Consider the following 18,916-nt stretch of genomic DNA (forward strand, 5'->3'; position numbering starts at 1 on the left):
TTGTACGCATCGCGGCGCTTTCTCAAATTAATCGAGGAATATTCTCGGTCGCATCCTGCGGTTCCGCTATTAGCTTGATTGGAAATTCTTAGTCCGTCAAAAGCAAATTCAACTCAATTGTGCGATTTCAGATTTAACAATACTAATACTCAATCTTCTATTGTTCTGCAATTCCTCCTCTTGTAGCTGCTTTATTATTTTATCGTACAATATTTGATGTTTTTATTTGACGTTAAAAATCTGTAACCGCGCTTGATGAATATTGCTATCTAAATATATTTCAGAAACTAAATATATTCAAAATAAAAGTATTGTAATCACTCACCCTGAAGAAGGCCGCCGTGCTGCCGCCTTTGAGGGCGCCGTACTTGATCTTTGTCTGCTTAGCGAGATCCTCGGCGCTCTCGATCGGGGAATCCATCCTCTCGACGGTGAGGAAAGCCGCGAGATTAGCCGTATAAGAGGAGATCATGATCAGCGTGAAAAACCACCACATACCCGCGACCATGCGAGTCGACACGGCCCTGCGATAAAAGATCAAAGGCTGCATACCCGTTTTACCCGCGGCAAGACGCTGTCAAACTAAAAATCCCCCGAAATTGTGCGCAAAATAGTCCGTAAAATTGTTTCGTTTGTAGAGCTGTGTGCTCGATAAAGCAAAGCGTGTCGAAAATACGAAGAAAAAGGAATCAATGGCACCTGCCGTTCGCGAAACTTTTCCGGAGTAACTTGACGCCTTCCACGAGGTAATGGACCGTGCGGAAGTTCAACTTCGTTTTATATAACGAGCTAGCTGTATACGTCTCGCGGATATAACTCCGCGTTACACAGTTAAGCAATTCGCGTTTGCTATTAAATGGCAAATGCGGGAGTCGGCAAATGAATATATGTATATACAATATATACAATATATATGTGGAATGTATGCGGGCGAATTATTTGACACATGAAAATCGGTGCGTATACATAAACGCAATTATGTCATGTATAACGAGCACGTGCAATTATTGGAAACTTGCGTAACATTCCAAGCTGCTACGACATGCTATGCGATTTCATGCATTTTGATGACCAGAAACGGATGAAGGATTCTGATTCATTACGTCGCACTTACGCACGATTTACCGGAAATTGTAGCATAAAGATTTACAGTACCGGTCAAAATTATATCACTTTTTGATTTTTTCAGCATAACTTGTTTTAAAGTGCACGGATCTCTACACGAATCATAACATATTTTGAAGGACGGGATAACATATATTGAATTATAATTCAATGTTATACCAACCTTCAAAACATGTTATGATTTGATAGAGATCCGTGCACTAAACAAGTTATGCTGAAAAAATCAAAAGGTGATATAATTTTGGCCGGTACTGTATATACATATTTCATTTTTGCCGAATATTTTAGAGTCTCATGCTTTGTTAGAGCATATTTTACTTTCTCGGAGCTTTTTAATTTCGAATATTAAACATCTTGCTAATTCAGTATCATGTTAATTTTTTATTAAAGGGAAGTGCCTGCTTCAAATTAATTAGAAAGTAAAGTTTTGTTACTTCGTTACACCACTGCAACGCTTAATTTGCCATAACCTTTTAATTAAGTAGCTCCCTAATTAAGCCATCGATTAAATTTTCATTAGAAGCGGGAGTCGACAAAAGCCGTTAAGAAATACACATTCCTGCTACTAATTCCCACAGTTTCCGGCATACTTGGCGTACAATCGGCAATTGCAGCAAGCCTACGATATAGCACGGTTTTTGAGCGATTCTTGTATCGTTCGCGTAATCTACATTGTAATTATAAGAATTATAAGAAAAACGCGTTCGTTTTCTTTGTACGATTGCTGAACTATCATTTAGTTTACACAATCTGGGTCGCCGACAGGGATACAACGGATTCTACACCGTCATATTTCACTTTTATGTACACTGCGTGCTTCGATAACTTACTTCGGCGCTATATCGGAGCCTTGCTGCATGAGCGAGCCTATGGTGAACCAGAGCGAGTTCAGTAGGGTGAACTCGTTCTCGAGGACCTCGGACTGCCCGTTGCACGGATGGGGATTCTCCCACTCGTAAGGGCTGAACCTGCGGACAGGTGAAAGGGGAAGGTCCGAGATTAGATATCAAAACGTGCATCTCTATTAACGTATTATTGACGTTGTCATCCTGAAATGGCGCGATAAGTTTATGGAATCATATGCTTCGCGGTCCAGTGGACCAATTGAGATTATTCGTTGAATGAAGCAGTATATCATGATTTTAAGATAGCAATAATACATGAAAATTAATATATATAATTTATATTATTTACATAAAATAATAATATTATTAAGAATTATTTCGATTTTTATTTTATTTTCTTGATAAAAAAAGGTTTAACTTTTTATCATGGCAAAAAAGTCATTGTTTTATTCTGGTCTCGATTATATCACTTGACCATGCATGAAACTTGCTTGATTAGTATGAATTAATTAATTTTAAAAGATAACATGTATATGTATCAATTATGAAAAAATATGTTTTTCTTTGATTTTCTTTTCCTTGAAAGATATGTACAATTTTATACGTATAATATTTTATTTTTAGTTCTTATACTCACTTTGATACAAATAAGATTGCTCAATTTTAACATCTCGTAGCGATTTATCAAGCTGTCTATGTTTCTTGGTGATCGATCGCTTCTATGATTTATGTACGGGAAAGGCAATACTGTTTTGGTTTTGCTGAGGGATAATCAGGAGTATAACATGCAACGAATGCAATGAGCATGTATGCTGATACGTTGCGCGCATGAAGATTGCTATCTCGATGCGTAAAAGAGAGCTTACTTGGGCAGAATGTCACAACCCTGCCTCATTAGGGAGCCAATGGTGAACCACAAGCAGTTAAGGAGCTTGAAGCGATTCTCCAGGTGATCCGGATTTTTGTTGCACGGATGCGGGTTGTACCATTCGTATGGTGTGAATCTAAATTTAATTGTTCCAAACTCGTTCTGATCCAATAGTCAAGCACGTTCTTTTGTTATGACAAACTCTATCTTCAAAAATTTGCCCAGAAGATTCGTCCATTTTATGATAAATTAATCTTAATGCATATGATATAATATTGTGATTATTCGAAGAGACATTTTTGTTGGGCTTAAAAAATAATTAATTTGTATAAATATGTATATATCTATATACTATAAGAAACGATAAAAAGATTGTTGTATATAAGCTGATTAAAATTAAAAATAGAATATGAAGTATCTAATTTGTTTTTGTGTTGTTATAGAAGTTAAGAGAAATGATATTAATGTCGATATAAATTTAATTTTTAATCGCCGTAAACAAGTTATTTATTAAACAAAAAAATATAAAAATCATGGAAGAGAGGTTTGCACATTTTCTTTGTACTTAACTTGATGTACCGTGCTAGGTAGGAGATGATGCACAAAGTTTGCATCGATTAAATAGAGGATCGAGTTTCCCGAATAGTATCACGACATTATGTCGGAGGAATTTAAAGTGGTTTCACTTGCCTGGCTAGTATAAAGAGGAGCACGGAGACCCCGAGATAAGCCGTCGCCATGTAGATCCAAACGTCGAGGCTAAGAGGGCTGAGGAACGAGAACAAATTCGGCGGTTGCTTTAGGGGTTTGCGGTAAAGTATGCTGATCCCTGAAAATTCAAAATTCTCGTTTTATGCTCGGCCACGGCGCAGATTACAAGTAGAGAATGCATTGATGTGTGGACACAGTGGACCGAGTATAATTACTCGTAAGATTTATTTCAGTGTTCTTTACGGCCACATGCGGCTCACGAAAGCATATAATGGCCCGCGAAATTGCGCTTGCTAAATTATTTCGGAGATATGCAAGACAAAGACTGTTCGTGGTATGCATTATGCTTCAGATTTTTATCATTTTATATTACTTTTTTAAATGCAACCTTAAATCATCAATTTTCTTATGTAGAAACATTTCAATTACATGATTGGAAACATATTTTTTAAGATATTTGCGGTAAAATGCGTGCGTTTTTTCCCAGTTTTGCTAATACTGCCAATAAACAACATATTGTTCCATAAAAATGGCAATAAAAAATATTATAATACTACCTCACACAATATTCAGCACTATATTCACATACATATGAGATAGCGTATTTTTTTTATGTCTCTTTATAACATGTTTATGGATGTCATGGAAATGCAGCAGCATGTTTACTGCATACGACGTCGTAGCGTTAACTCTTACCTAAAGGCATGAACGGCGTGGTGAAGTCGACAGCCTGTTCCCGATCGTACGTGATGGTGAGATCGGCGATCGCGAGATCGGCCTTCTGATCAAGCAGCTCCTTCATCATTCCGTCCCACTCCTTCGTCTGCTTATTGTACCCCCCGTAACGTCCGTCCGGCACAAGCCGGAACGTATAATTGAATCCAAGCAGCCGCGATATCTCGTAAATCAAGTCGACGCTGTAGCCTTCGAATTGCGCATTTCCGGCGAGCTTCTCACTCGAGTCCTTCCGCATGCAGTACGGCGCGCTCTGCGAGATAATGAGCTCCCGTCAACAGTGTGCTGCACATATGCATCTGAAAGGATGCTGCGCGTTTACCGATACGAGCAGTCGAGTTTATCGATGATAGCTCTCGACAGCGAAGCTCTCGAGCTCGCGAGTGGAGTTATAATATCTGCAGAAGTAATCTCGGCGACGCTCATACCATGAATACCAAGATTAAAGTATATCTAGATAATATGTAGTAACCCTGTCGAGCTATCTCCTCCCCATCTTTCAAAAATAAGAGGTGAGACAATGTCGAACTTAATTCCACGTTTAGATATCTTGACATAATTAAAGTTTCAAAAATATTTACTAGCTGATTATTGAATTACAATATTTATTTAGTAATCGCATTTAAAAATCGCACTATTTGTTAATTAATTCTTACATTCTCAAATCTGCTAGCACACAGATATATGTTTCCTTCTTAATGGAATTGAATAAATTTTAATTTTTTGTATATTGTATATCTGCACAGCAAGCACTCAAAAAATTTCGAACCATATATTAATCCCATATAATTAAGAACAGAAGTAACTCTGTCGGTAGATATTTTGCCTCCGATACATTGATTGAAGAAACATCGGATTATTTACGCGAATAACTCTTGTAAGACACATCTCACTTCTTACCGTGCGGCTTTGCCATTGGTAACTTGGTACCGCCATCCCTTTCCCGACCGAGTTTCAAGGTACTTAATACATTATACCGAGTACATTACTTGTCGCCGCAATTAGCGCGAGAATAAGTAATGCGAGTCGAGCGCGCCGTGAAAACTTCAATTAAGCCACGCGTATCCGGCAACGGTGTGTTTCCGTCCTTCTCATCTTCTTTCTTTTCCGGGGGAAAAAGAGGAAAGCGAAGAGCTAACGAGCACGCAGAACACTCTCTTCGCTAATGGACAGAAAAAAATTTTCCGCCCTGCTGTGACTGCCGCTCAAATGCGACGACGTTCCTGTTTTTGTTCGCCCTTCGATTAAAGCAACGATTTTCACGATGTTCGCCGCGCGATTGTCGCGAACGATTTTTGCAGACGCAAACAGGCGTGACGCCTTCGATACCGGAATACACAATTCGCTATTTTACTTCACTTTAAACTAAAGCAAAAAAGTTTTTAAAATTTATGCATCGGGTTGAGTAATTCTTTCTTTCCTAGAGGATTTCTTTAAGCTTTACACGTGCATATTGTTGTAAAATTAGCATAAATGTTTTCTATCTTGTTTAAATAGTTATCTTGTTTAAATAAAATAAGAGAGATTTTAGTAATTTATATAGAATTTTTTGTAGAAATCTCTCTTACGTGGAGATTTTATATATGTAAAAATGTGTATATTAAATTTTATTACTTTTTTCATAAGTTAAAATCTTGTACTTAATTAGGTGTTTTTCTATTTTTCTAAGATAGAAAACGTGAAATATGTTATTAATATAATATCGAATTTATTAAAGAAAGAGAAAAGCATTGTATGGTTTTCTTACTCCATTCGAATAAAATAGTGCACAATTCTTTCTCTTTCTTTCTCTTTTACGAAACTTACAGAACTATGAGTTTAGGTATTCCTGTTTTCAAAGATGGAAGTTTTATTCAATGTATATGTTTGGCAGTGATTTTGGTAGAGATTTTGGAAACATTACTCACCAGTATGGTCGTCACGATGAAAGTCTTATTTTGCAAGTTTTCAACGATTTGAGTGTAAACGTCGCCATAACTCCTCGTGAAGTTGATACCCTTGGTACTGTTCCAAGTACCGATTTTCTTCAATCCCTCTTTGCTATTCAGTTCGATGATGTCTAGGACAAAGTCGGAGCGAAAACCCTGATGATCGAACTTGATAATACCTGTGAGCCCCGTCATTTCCACCTAAAATGTAGTGTAGAAAATATATTTAACAGTTAATATATATATTGTAGAATAAATACATATTAAGTTATATTCGTAAATATGCTAAATCTTGTTGCTAATTATTATTAAATAATATTTGTAATCTCACGAGATTATATCCGAATATTAATATCATATTTGTAAATACGTAATGTTAAAATTGTTGACAGCTTAGATTATATTTATGCGCATTAAATATCTCGACATGCTATTTAATACGCGAGTAAACCAATATACGGCTAATAACAGTTTTATATAATTTTATATGTATATACATACACGCAATGTGCGTAAATCAGTAGTTCTCAAAAATCATCACATAAATTTTGCTAACGTAAATCTTTGATTTCGTATTTTAAATGTTTTTATTATTGCTGTCGGAGGAAAAATTATTAATGATTTTGTTTCATATAAATTGTGCTATGTATACACGGTGCATATATGTAGGTGCCAAAATAAACACTCGACGTACTGTGATTTCTTGAACAGAGAAAATTTGAGAACCACCAGACTCTCTCTCTCTCTCTCTCTATGTAAACTGGAGTACGACGAGATTCGCGGTGCATTACGTATACGTACGTAGGGTTTGTCAAAACATTTGCCGCTTGTAAAGCCGCCGAACGAGTGCCTGGCGGCAGTATATGTCGGGTGTTATAGTTCACAATTACATTGAGACGCAGAAAACGCATTAATATGCGGCAACATTTTGAGACGGAAATTTCGTCGCGACATTTGTAAAGAGAACGATTCGCGAGTAATTAACGCTCCGCATGATAACCGAACCTTCCTATCTTCCTTTCCCGCAAGTACATTGTATATATGTATGTATATTCGTAAAACGACGCGGTATAATTGCGGACAAAATTCTCGGCGACTGCTTGTAATTACTGGTTCATGAATATTGCGAAATTAAATTCAGTCCTGACGTGCGAGGATTAATACAGCTACCGACGATTTATGATGTAATCCTCGGAAAAAGTAAACCGTCCTGGTTGACGATTATGACGCTCGACGAACGTCGATCCACCAATTTTCATCCAAACGAATATAGGACAATTTGTTTGCTGTAAGAAACTGTCGGCGATATAATGTAATGCGAATTGGTAAGTTGCATCGCTTGTCGCGAAATCTTTGTTTGAGAAAGCTATTATTCTATGATATAGCCGGTTATGGTAGAGAAGTTTCTATCACAGTTTATGAGAGCGCGTTTTCTCAAACGAAAACGATGTCATAGTCGAGAATTTGTATCTTTAAAACTTGATTTCCTGCATGAAAAGACATATATGTATAACAAAGCCTCAGCTAATTCTTTTTTTCTCTTACTTTCTGGCCTGTCAACTAGGAAGTTATATCTCAAAGATATTTGAAGGTATACTTTTGAACTCGTTAATGCTCTTGATGACGTGAGAGATTTCAATATTATTTTTTATATTAACAACAATTTTTTTTATTCGCCTACTGTGCTGTGAATATATTTATGTAATCTCTGTTAATTATTTCGTTTCTGATTATAACTTCTCTGAAGATGACTCAAAAAGGAATCGAAATGTATGCTAATTATATTTATGACTCATATTTTAAATTTACAATAAAATGTATGCGCCCTACTTACTGCGCTGGCTCTTATTGCTATTTTTTATACTTCTTTTTTACTTTTTTTTTTATATTCAGGAAAGCCTTTATAATTGTATTGTTCATAGCCGAGAAATTATTCGTGCGGACATAATAAATTATTTATATAAGTATTTTTTTTTTTTTGTGTATTGTCTCATCTCTCTCGTCCTTATAATTCAAAAAAATTGCTGTAATTATTAAGCATTTATATTATATTGTAGCATATTAGATATAATTTTATTTTTAGATAAGAAAGAAAATTCTTTTCTCAAAACGATATTTTCACGATTGAAGTATGTCTCTTTTTTTTATTAAAAAAAAAAAAACTAGAAACGTCACATGTAATTTGGAACGGTCGTGCGTAGCGCGTATAATAATTCGGATTTAGTCACAGGTTCATCAAAATTACACGCGCAGGCTTGATTCATCGACATCAATTTTTGCTGATCCTTGTCAGGGCGTTCAGCCCGTCCTGTATGACAGGTTTCGCTCCTTCGTGACATGTACGCAGTCACGGCTGCATATGAGAGTCGCCTCCGCGCGGAGAACATATCTTCTGATACTTGTCAATTTCGACACGGCGAATGACGAGGCAGGTTGCCTCGTATCCTGCATGCAATGCAATATTTATATTCACGGCAACTCGTATATACGGTGCTGATGCAATGCGTTACCATATCCTGCGTGCGTCGATTTCGGCGTTAAGCAGCTGGAGCATGCCGTGACAGCGCATTCGCTGTTACGAATAAACAGATCGTCACTAAAAGGCAATGTTAGATATAATCCTGTAGCACTTCTTCTGCAGATTATCTTTTGCATACATTATTTTATTCAATAAGAAAATATTTTCAAATTTATTTTTCCTCTTTAAAATACAACCGAATATATATTTTCAATGTTTCTTATGATTACTGTCTTGAAAGGTATTGAATTAATTTTTTTATTATATATATATATACTATTTATAAATTTGCTAAATCAATTTTAAATTAAGCTCTCTATTAATTTTTTGGAGATGAGATTTATATCAGCATAAAGAATGAAATTTTTCTTAATAATTATCATCTTTTCAAACAAATCGTTCGAAAGGATGAATCTTCGTGGAAGCTACTCGTATTGATTAGGAACTTTATTGCACGTATTTGGCCTGAATATCGCGCGCCAATTCATACATTGTGCAGCATACATACTGGGTCTGTGCAGGCCTTTGCATCAGAGATGCACCGGGGTAAAACCGCGAACGACAATTTGTCAGCGCGCGCGACAGCTTCGTTTAAACTGGAGTAACTTTCTATTGTTCTGCGAGAACAATCGTGCGGATCGTGGAAAGTCAATGCGTCCGGGTTTCGCGTGATTTCCTGCATCTCGCGCTAGTGTCACATATATTTATCAATTTTTTTTCTCTTTATCTTTGCACGCTTTTTTGTATATGTGTCATGCATCTTGCTTCTTGTATTAAGAACCATCCGGAAAATCCGCAAAATCTGCATTGATATTAAATTAATGAGTTTAATCTAGCTTTCATTGTTTCATTAGTTGCTTGTGTGCACAAGCGAACTGTGCCAAAGTGATATAGTTGATATTTATTAGCGAAATTAATAATACTGTTAATTCTCGTATTTAGGTTCTTAAATATAGGCTTTATAAAATTGATCAATTTAATATATTATATTATATATTATATGTATCTGTGTATAAATATCGAACAAGTCTAGAAAGAAATTTATAAATTTTTAGAAAGTGTAAACTTTCATTAAGTAATGTCATATTTGTGAAATGTAATCTCTTATTGAGATGTTACAAGAAGTAAGAAGAGAAAAATGAGAGCCGATATATATATATATATATATATATATATATATATATACATATACATATGATTTATGCGTTGCGGAATGACGGACCTATGGTGCATTGCACGTGATGTACATACATGACAAGACTCATGATGCTTGTTAATGAGCGATGCGCAGATCTCGCGGAAGGCGAGCGAAGCGAATAGATCGGATTAAGCATATCGTTATAATGGCTTATTACGTTGTCGGTGCGATCGATCGACGAAGCCCATAATTTTGCAAAATTAATTTCTCCCTAGTGCAGTACATTCGCGATAACCTGCTTCTGCGTTAGATAATACAAGCGTATACTAATCATGCGGAAGATAGTTGCCAATGCACGAACATTGTTTTTATATCATCAAAGTTCGATGAGTGCGCGTTTTACGAGATTGATAGAGCGATAATATTTGAATTATGGAAATTTGAAAGGATCGCGCAAATTCGAAACACCTTACTTGTTACCTCTAAATCTATTTAATTAATATAATTAATTAGATGTCGCCATGAAATCTGTCTTTGCACTGTCTGCATTAGTATGTTGTCTTTAGTGCTAGAATATAATTGGCTCATTTTATATTCACTTTATTTAATTAATATGAAAATTATGCATTTAAAATATACGTAATATAAGAATTATATTGCTCATATAAATGTTAAAATATACAGTGAGAAAATATTAATTAATAATAGTGAAGACAGATCTTTTTCATCTAAAAAGTCAAGAAATGCATTTTAAGAAATTAGATAAGTACATGAGAATCCGAGATTTTCTAGCGTTTGTAGTAAAATAACTTGATATTACATTTTACATAATACATAACATAAAATTGAGAAGAACAGTATATGTTATATACTGTTTCAAAATGCATATAATATTTTTGTATTTCCAAACTACGAAGAAATGTTATTGATTCACTTTAATTAATACTTACGATCTTCATGTAGTTAATGAGTGAATATCCGTGAGGCCAGGTGTCGGTTGACTCGCAGGATAATGGCTTGATATCGATTTGCTGAGACGTGTCGAGATCGTGCAATGCCTTGGCGAAGAGATGGACGGCATCGTACAGCAAGGATGTTTCGGTCTGTGAATCGCAGACATATGACAAAGCGTCATCAACGAGAGAGATGCGTTTTGTACAAGATATTTCACGCAAAGTAACAAAGTAGTGAAATATTTTAGATGCAGGAAAATATTTATATTGAACAGTTTACAAGATTGCAATTGAGAATTCTAAAGATCCGTCATTAAATCGATTTTTCACGAGTTTGTCGCCGACTGTAAAATTAAAAATCAAGCGCACGTGCTTGATTAATGAATGAATAGTCATGAATGGGCACGGGACGAGAACAGTGGAAACAGATCGCGGTTACTACTCGCGTAGTACAGCTCAGTCATGTGAACGGAGTCACGTGACACGTGAATGGATCAGCTGTTCGTTGTCATGAGACTTGCCCGCCCGGTGTGATAGCGTGCTTTTATCTGTGAGATCGCTATATCTCTGGTCGTGAAGAGTCGCAGCGAGTTGAAACGAATTGCGAAACGAAAGCCGAAAATGTGCAGCCTCTTACCGTCTAGAGAAAACTTATTTTAATCGCATAATCTTTTCTCTAACTATAATATATTCTTTTGTAATTGATATTTCTTATGATCATGTCGCTTTACATATTTTGTATACAGAGCGTGTATATGCTGGATATTCTAGAAAATAATAATAAGATTTTAGACTTTCGGATAAAAGAAAATGATATTATAATTTAAGGCTTAATATTTTCTGTGTATGAGCTTGTTTGGAATTTGACATATTTATCATTATATCAATTGGTTGAACAAAATGCATTATACAATCGTTTGATTTTGATTATCGTATATTATCTATTATTATTATACATTTTTGAAACATTTTATATATTAGAGAAGAATCAAGGTATGCGACATTACCAAAGTGTTCGATATCAGAGAGAAATATTTTATGTCGTCGATTTCCAGACTATCTCAAGCGAAATCGCAATTCTACGCTGACGATATTGAAATTATCAAAGAACGCGACAAAGAATGGAAAGGCTAGATCCCAAATCTGCCGTTCCACAAGAGGAATCGTATTTGTAGGTGGAGATCCGACGGGGAACTCCCGTTTCCGCGCCAATGCATGCGGGGGAACGAAAGGACGAAAATCTCGGCTCCTGAGAGGATTTCACGGCAAATTGGCGCCTCTGTTTCCTCGACATTTATATTTCGTAACTCGCGCGCACGGCATCCCCGCGATACTGTCGCTGTAAAAGCGGTATCACCTTAGATATCGCGCCGTGGCTGTACATTCCTTCCGATATATTCGGGACAACCAATATCCTTACCGGATTTTACGAGGCCTCGTCCGGAAAGCGTATTTACGGAGGGACAAGTCAATGTATACAATTCACATGTTTTCCAATACAAAGGGACCGTAGGGTGATAGCCTTATACTATAGATACGCCAAAGTTTCGGACAAATAGAAGTTCTATGAGAAAGCGATACTTTTCCCTAACTTTATTTATTACTCCTATATCATTTGCGAAAGAAAAAGAGAATCGAATACACGAATTATCTTGAAATTGTATATTAAAGGATATCAATATTCCGAATATTTATGCCTAATGATCGGTAGAATTTTATTTCTTATGTCATCTGTCTGTGGTGAACTGTCATTAACTATTCGGACAGATTTTTTATTAAAATAATTTTGTTTTTTGTTAGTTTTATCAAAGAAATTTAAATGGCATCTAAAACGGGTTCTGCTAGGTTTTTGCTACTTCATGAACAAGTGAAAAATTCATTTGGAATGCGGTTACAATCGGAATCGTAAATAGTTCCATAGTTTTCTCAAGTCTTCTTTTGTTTAAAAAGAATGCAATTAAATTTAAATTTGCATTCGCATTGATTAGTTTTCTTTTTTATCAAATATCTTAGAATCTAATTAATTTTTCATAATATAAAATTCGTGCAAAATTAATTTTCTTGATAAGTAATGTATTACACACGCACCCAATAACACAATGAACGTATAATTTAATATAACTATGTAGCTTTTGGTAATTACGGTCGAATCGGTTGGATTTACTGATTGAGCATCCTTGTATTTTGCCGATAATTTATTCATAAATAATCAATTACAAATATAAAAATAATTCCAATCATTTTAATTCATATTCCATACCGATAGAATTCACATAATCAATCAGTTTTTGTCATTGTGAAATTTGTATATGGTAGACGCAATTATTAATGTCAATGTTTTTTGTTACAAATCTCACAGAAATTTGAGAATATATTATTTCAGGACACGTTATATTCAATAAACTTTAACAACCGTTATAACCGCGTTATGACTAATATTATTTTATCTATTTATAACGAACGTGCGTGTTTAACTTACCTTTATAGTTGTGAGATTATTCTGTTCCATGCGTGCGTGAAAAAAACCACAATTTAATATTTAATTTATAAAATATTTGTATGGAAGGTTTAAAAAAAATATACTTTATTATAGATATAAAAAGTAAAATTAAAGATGTAAAAAGTAAAATGGCGTGTATTAATTGAATAATAGAAAGCAACAATTTTAGAATGGAATAATCCTTTAATTATTTACAGAAAGTTGAAAATATGAATATAATTGCTAACTAGTAGGATATCAGTTTAAGTCTAATGAACGATGTCGCAAAATAACTCGCAATTTACGTACAAGCCTTGAATAACTCGCTACTTCTATTCTAACGATCCTACATTCGCTACACATATGTATATCCCATCTATAATCAAATCAATATACTGTCCGTTTGTTTGTCGTCGGCTTTGAATACGCGATTGAGTTAATTAGCCTGACTTTGACGCGCTCGTAATAGGATTGTCGACATTCTCCCGAACGATAGACATATCCCCCGTTACGGAATTTGGCCAAACGTGATTGTTCGTTATGCGACAACGCGGCTACGTAGCGTTGCTATTAAATTTTGAATGACAGCGTCGCGACGCGGCAGAGACGCGGATTCAATGGGGCTGAGTCATCTCTCAATTGATTCAATGATGCCTATTTAATGTTTCGTCTATATCCTTTGATTACACACGTAGCATACTATTAAATTAGTGATGTGTACATGTATTGCCAGTTAAGAGTCAATTGAGAAAATGTATATAATCCTCCAATGACAATTTGCTTTTCCAAAATAGATTAATCATATAAACTGATATCATTTTCATCTACATCCAATTTCGGTCTCTTTTGAAATAAATTACAACGAGTAAAATATTTTTCGATGAAACAAATTTTCGATGAAATAATTTTAGATGAAAAAAAGGGGATGGGAATATATCATTATTAAATCACACATTAATTCAAAGAGTCCATTAAAATCTTAAAAAAAAGATAACTATTAATCCAATAGTTTTAAAATACAAGTTTTAGTTATCAGTAAGTAAATCATCATAGTTTTCACAAAAGCGATAAAATGCCCGAGTACGATTGAATGGAGAGGATATTCGGAAGGATATAATAAAATTGCGAAATGCTTTCTTGAAGAATTGAAAGCACGAGATGTTCTTACAACCGTGCAGACCTAGCGGCCATTGTGCCGCTCGGATAATTCACCCTCGTGGTAACCAGCCTCGTGTCGGCTTGAGGGTGGAAACGCCCTAGAATTTGCCCTTTACTGATAAATTTCCCATGAATACAACAGCTTATCCAGAGATGGAGGTTTTCTGTCGATTGCACGATCTTAAAGGGATTCATTCTATAAAGACAAATCTTGACGGAAAATGTTCTCGCAATCGTATATAAAGAAAAACAAAATTGCCTTGTTCATTTGGGTTCACTCTCAAATTACTGAGTAAATGGTCTGATTTATTCTAATCCTTCTACAACTTGCGAATCACTGTATACTTTTATAAAATTTAAATGTTAAATTTTGTTTCAAAGAATAAAAATTCAAGACTCTGAACAAAAAAAGATTAAATCAATTAAGCATATTTCTTTCAATTCAATTTTATTTGTATAGAAAAATAATCGATTAATTATTCCATGACTCAAATATTTTCTAATGAATATAACTAAAGTACAAGAAATAAATTTATCATATTGTTATCAAGTTTTAGATATAATAATGGTATGATGACATAACAATGAAATAATGCGCAGAGTCGACAAATGTATACTTATTATCAGCGAAATATTAAAGGTCTATAACTTTAAATGTCTGGTAAGTTTTCTTCATTAGATGTCGAGCATGAGAAAGTACGGTCTTACTTAAGAATTTGAATTCTGATTCAAGAAGTTCGCTTGTTCCTTTCTTTTTATTGTACCGCGAGGTTTCTGATTTTTTGAGATAGTAGTAGTGGTAAGTCTAATAGTCGGCGCCTCGCGTAAAGCTGCGACACTGTGCTTGATGAAACTGGCGAATTGAGAAAGTTTTTATTACTGATGTTTCTTTGCGTGCCACGAATGGATAGCGCGCCGCAGTCTTTGGCGCAATTCACTTCGCGCGGCTTTCAATTGACGATTTTATAACTTTTATTTCGTAAGATTTTACAAGAGACCGAGTGTTTCTTTGTGCCGGCATTTCATTGTCCTCTTCTCGCTGAAGCGAGTAAGTGAAGACGGGCTATCTATCGTCACGATGATATATCTTTCGTGAACTATTGACTGTCTCTCCTCGCTACGAGAAAAAACCACCGCAAATTCTATCCGTCTGCTTTTTTTTTCACGCGGTGAAAAATAAAATATTTACAAACACGTTCCTAAAAAGCAATTTTATGCAATTATTTTTTCATCGTAAATACGTGTGATTAAAGAATATATAGAATAAATTTAGTACATTTTATGCAAACAAATAATTTTTCAAACACTAGAACAACACAAATGTGCGCCATTCTTCGGTTTTATGTTAAAAAAATGATATCTTTCAGAAAATAATATAATGTTTGTTTAAACTCGATTAATATTTTTTCATAGAAATTAGTTGATTAAAGCATTAATTTGCTAATTAAATTTTTAAATAATAATATGTTAAAAAATTAAAATAGTAATAACTGTCAAAAATATTAATTGAGTTTAAAGTATTATAAATTATAACATATTATTTAAAACATGTTATATTATTTCTATTGTACGTATCGGTGAGTGAGAAATTGTTTATTTTATAACATTTTTATAACGATAATGGGGGTGTATATAATATGTTGAAAATATTAAAATATGTTATAATGTTATGATGTATATTATTATAATGTTATATTGTTATAATGTTTTAAATAATATGTTATAATATCTTATTTGCGATTAATATATTTTTGACAAAAATCAGCTGATAATTGTCGAAAATATTAATCAAATTTAAAATATTATACCATCTTTTTCTAAAAAAATTAAATCGATTCTCGCAAGTATTGTTGCATGTTTTCCGCGATGCTGATTGACTGTTTCGATTCGCGATTGTGCGTTATATTCGTAGCATCAAAAGGCTGTCATCGCGAGGGTTAGTAGTTTAACAGTTTGTTCAAAATAAAATTAAATAAAATAATATATTTGAAATAATATGTTATAATACTTTATCCGTGATTAATATTTTTTGACAGAAATCAGCTGATAACTGTCAAAAATATTAATCGAGTTTAAGATATTATAACATATTATTTAAAACTAATATTATTATTTTATTTAATTTTATTTTGAACAAACTGCCAAACTGCTAACTCTCGCAATGACAGCCTCTCGATGCTACGAATATAACGCACAACGCGAATCTTGACAGCCAATGAAGCGGAAAAGCGACAACAATAAATTTCGATATATGCGAGTATCGACCTTATATATCTTTTTTAGAAAAGGACATAATATATTATTCTATATATTAGTGAATTAATAACTTAAAAACAAGTTATTAAGGTAGTCTAAGGATTAAAGGATCAATACAAATAAAAAAAGAGAGAGTGAGAGATAGAGAGAGAAAGGAGCAGGGTGAGAAAAGTTTTAAAGATGAAAGTAAAAATAATATTTTTTTATTTATTATTATCAGGTCAGGGCGTGACTATATCAATATAATAGTGTTTGGGAAAATGTAATAAGTCGTCTTCTATATATGTCTATATATATATATACATTTGCCGCATGCGCATGATACGAGAAGTCATTTTCTCCGTGTTATGAACGGGTCACAGATCAAACAGGCGAGGGTGCTTTAAAAAAAAAAAGAAAAATGGAACTACTCTGAAATTATAAAGAGAAGAAGATGAAAAAAGATGGATAATTTACGGTGTTCTTAAAATATCTGAAGCTATTTCGTCGGGGATTGCAATTAGTTATCTTATTTTATAAGATAAATTGAATTTTATTAAATTTATGTTATTTATATTATTTGTATATCATATGCATTTGCGTTTCTGCTTAAAAATCCTGTTCTAATGTAATATTTCTTTTTAATATATCTACATTTTTTAAATATATTAATATCTTCTATCTTGTGCAAATTATTTCAAGCATTTTAAGTTAGATTACTTAATTTTAATAGAAATCCACATGGAATTGTATTAATTATTATATGTCATGTTAAACTTTAAAAGTTGTGTAATATAAACTTAAAAGTTGTATAATATAAATAAGATCGACATTTTCACAAAATTTACCATATTATCCAATACATTAACATTTATTTTTTTGCTATATTTTCTATATAAACCTATACATTGTAAAAACGCAACGCTTAATACGTTTTATGACTACGTTTTTATAGCTTCATAAATCTGCTGTTTTATCTTATGATGCCGATGTGTCACTATCTATAGAGACATAAACATAATCGTCTATAGAGACATAAATACACGCTACAAACAGATTAGCGTGTGTATTGAAGCTAGTATAATGTAATGTTTAAAATAAAATCTGTAAAAATTTATAAAAAAAACATCATTTTTCTCTCTTTCTCTTTCTTTCACGAAATATTACAAAACAGTTTATAGACGTATAAACAATATTATTAAAAGATAAAATTGCAAATAAGAATAAACTGCTACAAAAATAATCACTATTTTTGAGAGCGCTTTGGCAGAAGAGTAAATATTAGTGTGTTTGAATCATGTTTCGACTTTCGCGCGAAAAAGGTAAACGACGTGAGAGAGCATCTTTTGCGGAATAATGTCGGTATTGCAACGAACGATGCAGGAGATCTGTCACATTCTCGTACAGGATGCTGCAGCTACGCGTATACCGCAGAACATCGGCAAAAAGTTGTTGGAAAGTTTGCGCGAACGTGCAACCGTGTCGGGGCAAATTGGCCTTTTTAAGGGCCCGGACGCGCTGGACGCTCCAGATGTTGCTTCCGTCGAAATAGCCGAACGTACGGATTCGCGCTCCTCAACTTTTCTGCAGTTGATGCCGTGCCAGATGCGACGGACGATATAATTCGCTTTTCGCGAATTGGCGTTTCGGTATTTGTTTCTTTTTATGATGCGGTGATAGTTCATTCTGGAAGAGATTCAAGAGGGATTTTACTCTTAAAATTTTTTAATGTATAACGCGGAGGATATATTCGTTCCGCGTTATATGTGATCCCACTCGTTATATACGATATTCATGGATTGTACAATATTCGAAAATATGTTGTTTATTATAAAAGAAACAAAATTTGAAATTTATTTAACGCGAGATATATGGGAATGATTTATGTGCTACATGAGATTCATCGCATTTTTTTTTACCGCGTTGTATGAATTTGTATTATTAGAAGAGCATCGCGTTATATAGGAGTTTCGTAATTCCGATTTTGTGCGATCAGATTACACTCGTGAAATTATAAGGGAACATATTCTGATACAAGAGCATTATTTATTATACAAGAAATTATCATCATGCATTACACAAGAAGTTGTTACCTTATTTAAGTTTAAAATAGAACTAATACAGTATAAGTTTAATAAGCAGAAGTTTAATTAGCAGACTATAAAGCAAAATATGAACATGAGAGAGAAATTAGCAAAAAAAATTTTTTTTTCTTGAAATATT

At 33.9% G+C, this 18,916-nt stretch overlaps 1 protein-coding gene and 1 long non-coding RNA gene across 10 annotated transcripts in view; one reads left to right on the top strand and one right to left on the bottom strand.

The window, feature by feature from the left end:
• LOC145936648 (uncharacterized) overlaps positions 1–18,916 on the top strand; it is a 203,161-nt gene that overhangs the window by 156,701 nt on the left and 27,544 nt on the right. The window lies entirely within an intron of this gene.
• The window catches only part of Kair1d (Kainate-type ionotropic glutamate receptor subunit 1D), a 384,639-nt gene that overhangs the window by 11,189 nt on the left and 354,534 nt on the right, over positions 1–18,916 (bottom strand). For 6 of the 9 annotated variants that reach the window (XM_083038994.1, XM_083038995.1, XM_083038993.1 and 3 more), the window contains 7 exons: positions 13,301–13,321; positions 10,819–10,971; positions 6,192–6,413; positions 4,246–4,537; positions 3,529–3,667; positions 1,956–2,093; positions 326–524 (listed from right to left, as the gene is read on the bottom strand). In XM_083038994.1, coding sequence (XP_082895120.1) covers positions 326–524; positions 1,956–2,093; positions 3,529–3,667; positions 4,246–4,537; positions 6,192–6,413; positions 10,819–10,971; positions 13,301–13,321 — 1,164 coding nt within the window. Of the gene's footprint in view, positions 1–325; positions 525–1,955; positions 2,094–2,836; positions 2,975–3,528; positions 3,668–4,245; positions 4,538–6,191; positions 6,414–10,818; positions 10,972–13,300; positions 13,322–18,916 lie in introns of all 9 variants that reach the window. The other 3 variants (XM_083038998.1, XM_083039000.1, XM_083038999.1) reach the window with 3 other exon arrangements.

Source organism: Prenolepis imparis, unplaced genomic scaffold, assembly GCF_030444845.1.
Source record: "Prenolepis imparis isolate NDT839.2.m4 unplaced genomic scaffold, iyPreImpa1.0 SCAF_5, whole genome shotgun sequence".
NCBI classification, from domain to species: domain Eukaryota; kingdom Metazoa; phylum Arthropoda; class Insecta; order Hymenoptera; family Formicidae; genus Prenolepis; species Prenolepis imparis.